The sequence below is a fragment of the Mastigoproctus giganteus genome, chromosome 9 (assembly GCF_048544385.1).
Source record: "Mastigoproctus giganteus isolate SK-2022 chromosome 9, ASM4854438v1, whole genome shotgun sequence".
Classification (NCBI taxonomy): Eukaryota; Metazoa; Arthropoda; class Arachnida; order Uropygi; family Thelyphonidae; genus Mastigoproctus; species Mastigoproctus giganteus.
Window position 1 is genome coordinate 111644254 of NC_143583.1, and position 10890 is coordinate 111655143.

The 10890-nt window shown below is 37.8% G+C and overlaps 1 protein-coding gene across 1 annotated transcript in view; it reads right to left on the reverse strand.

Annotated features, from left to right (window-relative positions):
• The window catches only part of LOC150080644 (uncharacterized), a 109507-nt gene extending 99630 nt beyond the window's left edge, over positions 1-9877 (reverse strand). The window contains exon 1 of the mRNA XM_090380768.1: positions 8955-9877. Coding sequence (XP_090236894.1) covers positions 8955-9252 — 298 coding nt within the window. The 5' untranslated portion in view covers positions 9253-9877. The remainder of the gene's footprint in view (positions 1-8954) is intronic.
• Between the last annotated feature and the right edge of the window lie 1013 nt (positions 9878-10890).

A 10890-nucleotide genomic window follows, 5' to 3' on the forward strand; every position in this document is an offset into this window, starting at 1 on the left:
GTGAAAAAGGATTATACAAATTCCTCGCGTCTTTGACGAGATTCGAACTCAGGCGTTTTCACACCCGGTGTGCGGTTGAACAGTGCTTATATGCACAGTGCTACCTGCGAGGACCACTAATGTAAGAAATAAATCCAGGCTCCATGATCAATCAAACGGTAATTAATCAAAATGAAAACATAATTAAAATCACATATGAACTTATTGCCAATGCCCCATCTCTATTTGTGAGGTCCAGTCGTCCGGGTGAGTTTATTACCAATATACTCGTACGATTTACAGGAATATTGGAACTTGAAAAATGGTTGAAGAGGGTAGAAAATAATCAGAACTACTATCTCACGATCCATATTTCCAAGTATCTTGCACTCCAACCCGAAACGAAGTCATGGACCAAAAATACATTTGGCTCTGGTGTAAACAGGATACCGAGGCACACGATCTAATCAGATCCTCAATGATTAACTTAAAGAATGTAAGGGGAACAATGTATTCCAAGAGCAATGAAGTACAAGAACCTGGAATGCATACGGCTAATCTCCCAGTGAGAAAATTATCTATCTTAACATTCTAAAGATAGATGATAGGAAATATGACTTAGCTGAATAGCAGAACAATGCCTGAAGTTAATAAATTAAATAATGAATGTGACTAAGGTACTGTAAAAGTTCCGAAACGAGATGCTGTCAATAAAGGAAATAATCGCGAAATAGTGTAACTGTGGTAGTTATCTCTTAATAGATATTAAAGTTTAACCATAAATAGGACATAAGAAAATTAGCGAGTTTTATAAAACGACATGTCTTAATAGTAAATGTTCTGCTACCCCCTCTCCTGTGAGTCGCACAACCGAAAAATTTGTAATTTTAAATTAAGTAAAATAAAAATTGCATTAATAATATTCATTATGCAGTACTGTTAACGCAATTAAAATACTTTACAGAAAAGCGCTCATTGATTTCTGCATATTAGACGCTAAGGAAGAATTATGTATACCAAGTTAAAACCACTGACATCATTCTGTATCCTGTTATTTAAAATAAAGTATTTAGTTAAACGTCTAACATATTTTGAATATATAAGGAACACTTTCGCCTAGTAGTGTCAATGACTGATTTGTTTGATTCCACTTTGCTTCAGTATGTAGCTAGAAAGCAGACTACACACTAGATGAGCTACAAGTATTCGTGGGTCTGCCTACACCTTTCTCTAACTTGGGTCTTTATCGATTTGGCTATTTAAAATAAAGAGATAAACTATAAAATAACAAAGAAAGCTTCTATTCTGTCACGTATTTCTTTTAAGAAAGCTGCCTTTTCCCTTTAATTCTCAATATGGTTAATTTGTCTTCCTCAAAAATTTGATTTATCATATGTCCAATCTAGTGCTAATTGCATTTCAGTGAGGAATTTTTATGCTCGTAGAAGTTAAAGATGCAATTAATTTGACAATAACATCTGGTGTTCACACTTCACGAGGAGATTAAGAATACAAGTACCGTCTTTTTAATTGCAGTCAACGTCTTTTTTAATCAGTCAAAGCACCTAAACGAAATGTATTTATGTCTTGAAATTGGGCCTTGGTTCATACGAAATTTTTCCTTGTGAAAACTGATTAAGATAGGCTGAAATCATCTCTCTCTCTCTTTCACCAAATTAATTCTCGCCTCGTCATGAATAAATAATGCGTTCTATGACTATTCAAATAATGTTCTGGGTGACATGTTTACTAATCATATGTTAAGGTGCTATCAAATAAGCTACGGAAATATTGAAAAATATATTTCGAGATATCATAATTCCCCTTCACATAACTGCACTAATAGTGACCCTCATAAGGATAACTGGCTTTTGACTCCTTTTTATCGACTGGTTTATCTTCGCACAAGCCATCGGGCAACTGAAGCTGTTACCTGGGTCTTAATCGATTGCAGACTATTAATGACAGCGGTATCACTCCGTCATGCATGTGTGCAGAGATAAAGGCTACATGGTACTTGAAGCTTTGTGGATGCCTACCTATTACAACTTCATTAAGCGTGTGTCATTTCTCTTCCACAGAGCAATTTCCTGGCATCTGTCCTTCCAACTCCACGCGTGAAATGGTCGCTAAATTCGTCTTATATTCGCGATTCATTTTACACCAGCATTGAGGATGACCACATCAGATGGTTACAGTCGCTTCGCTTGCTTCTTAATTGATCAAGAGAGATTTGGATGGAATATAAATAAATTATTCTGTAACATTTGGGTAGAAAAGCGTCATCTGTGACGTCCCATATATATATATACAGATGTCCCTTAAGTGAGGTCTCAGAAACGCCCATGAAGCATAGGAGAAATTATTCTTGTAAAAAGAATTTTAATATGTGATCTCTGCGCCTACAGTAACATTTGAAGCCATTTACCGAAATTTCTTATAACAGGTCTGATATGAAGCACGGAGAATGGAAGATATTAAGAGGATTTGAGAGGCGGGTATGAAAGAGAATGGAAAGATATGATGGGGTCGATAAAGCGAGAAATGAGAAGGTAGAGAAATTCGATTGGTCATGTGCTGCAAGGCGAGTCATTGATGAAGGACATATGGAGAAGAGAGAGAGAGAGAGAGAGAGAGAGAGAGAGAGAGAGAGAGAGAGAGAGAGAGAGAGAGAGAGAGAGAGAAAACAATGATTACTGAATTAAGAGAGGTGTGGATATGAATAGATGAACAGGAAGGCTAAGGATAGGGAGATACGAAGAAGTAGTCGAGTGTATGCGTGGACTTGCCCTTGACAAAATACTGATAATGAAATCTCATAACCGAAGTAATTTTCCTTACTGATTTCTAGGAACAAGAATAAGTGCCACTTGTATACGTTGTTGCTGTTGTTTGTATAGCGCATTAGCATCCAAGGAATATTACGCTCTGTGTACAATGTCTATACGTAATGTGTGTTCTTGAGCCGACTTTAATGTATTCAAGCTAAAAATCCAGAATAACTAACGGGGAACTATAGATTGACTAATTGTAGCCTCAACTCTCCACCCGAGATTGGCGAATTATGGCGAACATGAACTGAAGAGGACTTTAAGAATTCTTCCAGTCGCCGAAGGGATACGAATCCAGACCTTTACCAATGAGTAACACACTAATGAAACCACTGTAATGAAGGATCGATCGTGCAATGCGTTTCAGCACACTTCTTCCTGCAAATAACTCCCTGCTTATTATCGTGCACAGAATAATTTTTGCAAACTTTATATTGAACTGACAACTGTTGCATTGCTTGATCATTCTCTGCTCTCAAATCTTGCTCGAAAACTAGTCCAGCATATTTTCCATAAAAGACACGCAACGTAATGAGCTAAGAAGTTTTACATTTCTGCGAGACCAAAGTAATTACTGTAAGACAAATATGTAAACTCACACAATTAAAAGTATCTCTTTTTTTTTATCATCCGCTATTTGTCTCTGTGTCTCGTTCATCAATAAAAGAAAGCAAAATGAAAATGGCGTAAGGTAGTTAGCTGTCTAATATTCCACCCTTTATTGCAAATACTGCTTTCCAGTACCCTTTATAAACAGTATGTATTAATGGTCACGCGCATTATATAGTGAAAGAGGTTGCAGTTTCATTTCTTCTATAGGTTGCATTCCTATAGATGCAATGAAACCACTAAATGATTTCGAATGGAATGGCAGAGAATCATTTTCTCCTGAAAATGATTCTCTGCACTTCAATGAAGTTAGTCTGTCTCGGTAAAGAATCCCATAGTTTTTACCTTCTGGAAACTCGGAGGTTTTTCATTGAGGGGAAATGGCAAACCGACCGAAGAATATACGCGATTAGAGACAATATGTTGACATCCTCAAAGCCTTAATTTCTTTGGAGCTTAACGTACTAACAGAATAAGATGTCAAGTACAGGTAAATTACATACATCAAAAGGAGTTTACTATTAATGTAAATAAATATATAAAAAGAATATTTCTAAACTTAACATTGTAATTTAACAGCTTCGATCGAACTGTTGGGAAATTTATTAATGACTCGGGGAACAGTTTTGATTAAGTGAAGTTTTTTTTTTTGAAGTGAAGAAAGGCCGCGTCAGTTAGAAATCACACTGCACTTCCATATGGAAGATGTTTAAACTTTAACAGACCAGCTGTAGTTTTCTTTCCTTTTAACACCGACTTACTGTGTATAACACCCCCGCCCTTCCACTTCCCTATTTCCTGGTAATTTGAAGTCACCTGCTTGTTCCGTGCCACACAGACCCACACGTTCAGTGCCACTACACGGAAGAAATTAGAAAAGCCTATTTTAGACTCTAACCGTTGCATCTTAGCCCAACTGTTTTAAAAGGACATTCGGAAAACAAAGTCTCTAAATCTTATTTTCAAAGGTTAGTAAAGTTTTTAGAAATGATAATAAAAGCTCCAGACCTGTCTGTAAATGATACCGTTTGGCTATAACAAGACTTAATATTTTATAGCACGGGCAGGGAAAAAAAAAAGACGCGAAGTGTAATGACTTTCATTGATCTCTCAAATTGTATTGATCTCTCATATTGTGAGGCTAACACCACCACGATTGCCATGTGTTGCAGTAAGAATAAGCAACAGTTTTCTAAAAAGAGAGGAAACGTTATTTATTAGTAATGTTGTGCCATTGTGGCGTCCTCCCTACGAATGCTTCGGTTCTTATGGGAATCTTATCACTACAGCATGTGATACCCATGGCTTAACTCACAAGATGACAGATACCAAAAGATGCGATAGTAAATTTTCAAAAGATGAGCAGTAAAACGTTCTAAGCCGTCGGCCTATAAGCTCCCCATAGCTAAACTGTATCATTTACAGACAATAGAGCATTTATTGCTCATTTTTGAAATAGTCTGAAAGTTAGACGATAAACACGCGAGTTTGTTTTAACACGTTTATCGAAATGTTATCACAACAATTTACACTTATTACAGATGGCTAGGTTTCAAGGTTTTACTTCCGGAACTTTTCTGTTTTGCTGAACCCCGTTTTCAAATCTCTGGGAGGGTACAGAAGAAGTCGACCAGTGACAAAGCAATTATGGTAGTGAGGTACAGATGAGTTTACATTGGTGCAGTAAAGCAATGAAATTAAAGTGTAATCCTAGTTCACAGCCCCTTCTAAAAACAGTAACGTAATATAATAAAATTAAAGAAAAAAAGCTTGTGAAGAAAAACGTTCATATCAGACCAACCTTATTTCTAGATTAAAAACTGCAAACAATTAAGAGTTACAACGAACAAATCTAGATGATTTAAAGAGTAACTGACTGTTAAAATTCAGAAAATTCTGGGAATTCTTTTGATACGTAACTTAACAGAATGGAGACTTATGATATAAGACCAATTTTAATATAAAGATGGAGGCTCTTCTAAACAGAGATGAGCTGCCGGCACAGGAACAGACTAACTGGACAGGACGTTGTGCCCGTTATGATTAAAGCCAGGTATAGGTCAGTCGTGTAGTTTGAACCAATTCGGAACAGTCACCTGGGACATAACCCGAGGGATGATGAGATCAAGATTAAAGGATTATGCAACCGTGGTGGTATTCTCAGCATTAGAGAGATCAATACAGTTGGAGTCTTTTTTGTGTGATTGTTCTATAAGATATGGCGCCTTCGTTGGTAGCACATTTGGTAGGATCGCTGTCCTTCCCACACCAGGTCGAAAAGATCTGATTTAGAGTCCCCTCAATGACATGAGAAATTTTTATGGGCCTTTTTCACAATGTGGCCGAGTTAGTTGGTCTCAGGAGAGGATAGCATGGTGCTTTCTCTCGAAAAAAAAAGCGGTTTTCGTCCAGCAAACAGAAAATCGAACTCAGAACGCACGAAAATTTACAGACTTTTTACACGGAGCAATATGGCCTTAGATGCTCCTAAAACCTTACAGCAACAACATAAAAGATATGGATGCAAGTCCTGTTATAGCTCGAAAAGAAATTATATGTAGTTACAAAAACGCACGTAGTCTAAGCTCTAAAGTAGTCGCTATAAATATTAAAATATTTATCCCAACATCTAATAACATTTTCGAAACGCTGTTGCAGGAATATATAATGACACTGACGTCATTATTCTAGTGCTCATGTAACCTCATTATATTTTAAGAAATGTTTTTTTTCCTGCAAGATATCTCTTTAGAAGTAGATGGAAATCTGAAGGATCTAAATAAAAATTATATAGAGGATATTCGCGCTGCTTTTGTGTATGTCTGTGCGATTGTCTGTTTGTAATATCACTACACAATCACAATTGAAACAAGATCAATGAGGTCAGTTTCATTGAATTTAATTTATCACACAGGATTCTACTAACGCTCATAGGTAAATTTATACACCACGTCTAGTATTTAAATTAGAACATCAGGGACCGTAATCTCACAGCAACATTTTAACTTCCATGAAGCTTGATGAGTTCACGTTTTGTATGGCCAACATTCTTAAAAGTTACTCTGTTAGAAAGTGAAAATAGCGTTAAACTTGCGGAGTTACAATCTCATGGACCACAATCTTCCTCTGTTATAGGGTACATTAATCGTCACTATTAACCTGGAAAACGGAGTGGAATATAACTTCGCCTAAACCGAATTATCGTTATATGGCTGTCAAGTTCCTGGGTCACTAAACCAACGCGAGAATTAACGACATCAACTGCATAATTCAGGCACTCATGAACCGTTGTCCTACTACGCTGCGTCTCTCCTTTTTTTTCTGGTTGTTCGTAGCGAAGTGATGAATACTCACAATAGCAGTTAAGAAGCTCCGCACTTAATCCGCTAGTTTAATTATTCTCTCTCTCTCTCTCTCTCTCTCTCTCTCTCTCTCTCTCTCTCATGGAAGTTCCAGGCAATTTGCTGCACAAGGCAAAAATGCAAATAGATAAATAAAATAAATGACCTATGTGATCGTTCCGCCACACATAGGTTATGATTTGCGTGATAACTTGGGAAAATCTAAATTTCTTTAGCTTTCCCCAAGCTGTCCGTCCCGACCACCAAGGGAAGCAACTTATCCCAATAATTAACAATTAGCTTTCTGAAAGAAAACTTCGGGAAATCCAGTCTAAACCGCTCCCCCCTTCCAAGAGCTGCTCGGCGCCGATCATTAACTACTTTGCCGACCTTGATATCATCCATAAATTTTGCCACCACGCCCTGTAATCCCTTAGTCGATGCCATTTAAGAAAATCAGAAACAGCAGTGGTCCCAGTATTGCTTGGGGGCCCACTTCTTACGCTAGCCCAATCTGAAGAATAACAGTTAACCATAACCCTCTCTCTCCTCCCTTGCATTCACCCTGCGATCCATCTATGGGCGTTTCCTATGGCCCTCATGGGTAGCACAGTTGATTCTATGTTCTAAGAAGGAAATTCAAGAAGATATTATTCAAAGACAATAAGTGCACTAATCAATTCTTTCATTGCTTTCCTTATATTAATGGTTTTTATGAAGGGTAAAAGAAAAACTCTAGAAGTCGACTCTTGCTCAAATCAGCTGACACAGCTGTCACTGAAGAAAATACTCTTGGCAGACAACGTAATCAGAAAGAATCCGTGTATTGCAATTGATGATGTAGTCAGGGAGCCGGATATCAGTATGTATGAGCCTTCATCATCATCCATGATCAAAGAGAACATCGATTCTACAGACAAAAAGTGAAGGAAGCCATCAAACAACGTACCAATACGAGAAGCAAGTTATAAAATATCATATTACCAACATGTAACATCGCTGTCCTTCAGAATTCGAGCCGTTCTCAAAGAAAAGAATAAACAGCTACAGTTTTATAAAACAATAACATTATCGGGAACGAAACATGACAAAAAAGTTTACACATAAAACGGTTAAATCGAATAGCCACAATACACATTGATGCAGGAATACCGAGCTCCATTTTGAAACTTAGAAATTAGCACTTGTAAGCCAATATAACAAAACTTTAATTAAACTATTTAATGGTTAAATTTGTTCGTTTAAAACAGGACTGCTGCATTCTAAAAGTAATATTTCATCTCTCTCACTTATAAATGTTGTATTAACTCGATTAGCAATCCAGATCCACCCATTCAAATTAATGAATATTATGACTGAGCCACTCGTAATAACGCATTAAGTGACCTAATCTAAAATTATAACTCAATGTTAGTACTACTGGCGCCAAATAATAGTAATAGACAAAGTTCATAAAGCAGATTATTCTTCTGTTCTTTAGTTATGAATCTAAGAATGCTTATGATGCGTGGTGCTTTCTAACGACCAAGAATAAAAGTAATTGTTAATGTACTGGCTCTCCCAAAATTTAATAACTACTCGTTTAATTTATTTATTTTCTTATAAAAAAGTGTTCTCTTAATATCCTTTTTGGCACTATCTAATTATACAGAAAATATTTCATAAATTTTATTTCATTTTCACTTTTGGAAGGAAGAAAATTTACAAACGCTGCAGTTTCTTAACTTAATGAGATTGTAAGAAGGAGAGCAACGGGCACAATTTATTTCGTAATTAGTGTTCTGAGTGTGTTTATATTAGAAACTTTTGGGAATGGAAGAGGAACGGACGTGAGAAGAGAAAATTAAGCGCAAATAATGATATGAAGATATAATCGATATTCCCCCAGTTCAAAAACATCTGCCAGGAACAAGGACACGCCACCGAACGATTCAATTACCGTTGGACTTCCACTCTACGTGAGGAGAAAGCTGCGAAGTTGCTTATTTAAAAAAGCAAAAGACCAAAGATAATTTAAGGGAACAGAAAGTTTTTCCCTTAAACTGCCTTGAAATTTATAAGTTGCGTTGTTCTGGTTGCATTGATGATAGTTAAACAAGGGCAGAAAATTAGGCAACTGCCATAGTTGTTGGCAACTATGGCACACCCAACACTTTTAGCATGACAGAAAAAAGCAAACGACAAACAGTCTCACCTGTGTACTCGATGCCTGCAACGACCCCCTTTTCAACAACTAGAAATGGATGATCCAGAGTGATTCTCAGCTGGTCTTCACTGAAGTTGCTGACTTTCTCCCCAACAAACTCTTCGCATGTTGTACTGGTGGGGTGGTGACTGATTTCATCTACTCCATACTGGGACGATGTTCCCACACCGGAGCCATTTACAGCTGCCGCAATCTTGATAAATATAGCCATGCCGACGAACACAGACAAAACCTTTACAAAAACGGATCGCAAAGAAGTGCACGAGATGACAGGTGCATCCGACATCGCGGATCTGTAAACTTAGCAGCAGTCAGTGCGAATTTGTAACCCTCCTCACATCGGTCCATTTGTCGCACAGAAAGTTGCCGCCACACACACCTGGAGAACAAGTTTCAATCATGGGGCTGCTGGTACTTCTCTGGAGGCGAGAGATGTGTGGTTTGACGACGTCGGCGCGTTTACACCTGTTGCTGTCGGTGGCGTGTCGGACGAGGAAGGACAATTGGAGTTGCTGAAACATGCAAGAAAACGGTGCACAGCGAGAACAAACGAGAGTTTATCATTAGGCTGGTTTCATAATGGAAGCAGCCAATTAAGTAATTGGTCATTCGCACGTACATCGCGTCATCATCCTTGTTTAATGAATCTTGGAAGCACGTTCAGATCTATCCTGTGGGCATTCATTTGCACAACCAAGTTTTAGATGAAAGGTCTGGTTATTCCGAAAAAGACCTTCATTAAAAGAGTCCACTCCTATAGGAACATGAAGCAAAGATGACCTCATTGCATGGTAGTAGTGATGTTGGCGGTGAATCACAACTGCAAGATCACTGCAGCCACATCTTATATATAGATAAAAGACGAACTCCCTTACCTCATTCTCAGTGCTCAGTAGACTGTCAGGTCTGCGCTACACGCGCACCTCTCTATGTTTAGATGCGACTGCTGTTCTTCGTTCGAACTGTCCTGGGCTGGAGAAATATCCGTGCAAGAAATTATCACCAGGGGGAGCTCTTACAAATGATCTCAGGTGTGTCTTCACCTGAGTCGAGTATGGAGCACGACTAACATGTGCTTTCCCGTAGCGTATTGCATGCCCTCAACGATACCTAAATTGCGTTTGGCTGGGACACGCCTGCCTGCCGATCGATTGCAACCAATGAAGGGCACTTCGCACACTGGGCAGAAGGGCAGATGAGAGTTTACTTGCGGACGCACACAACTGTGCGGTTACGAAAAGAACATTATTTCTACTAAGAACGATGTCGCTAGACTATCGAATATCTGGGTGTGCACGATCAGTAAGTTTTTGAAAAGCACACAAATCATGACTTGAAATTATAGGATGGTAAGCGGCACTGAAAAGTATAAATAGAAGGACGCTTTTATTCAATTTATTCAAGAAAGAACTTTTATATTTCAAATACAGTGAAAACTTTCCTTTAAAAGTGTGCCTGTTATTTGAGCTCTTTAAGTGCGATTTCTTTTTCTGCTCCAAAGTGAGAGCCCTAATTTTTATCCTGTGTATGATGTTGCTAAGTTCAACCAAGCACTTATAAGCGCATTTATTTTAGGTGAAAAAAACAACTTGTTTGCGAAACTTATTATATTATAAAGTGTTTTTGGAAGGAATCCGTATTAGACCAAATCACAGTTATTATGACCCACACGCATCTGCTTGAATAGCCAACCAACTGAGGTCCAAATTAGTAAATACTTTAGATACATGCATTATACTCGTAGAAGAGCAATTTAAGTAAAAGGGAAGACGAATTCAAAAGTTTTGTAATTTAAGCTGAGCCTAATATATGGAGCAACCATTAGACGAGTTAATAATAAACAGTTTCTTTGCATCAGATATCTCTTGATACTTAAGTACTAAAACACCAAATGCTTTTGTTAATTTCAATTTATCGTGTAGAT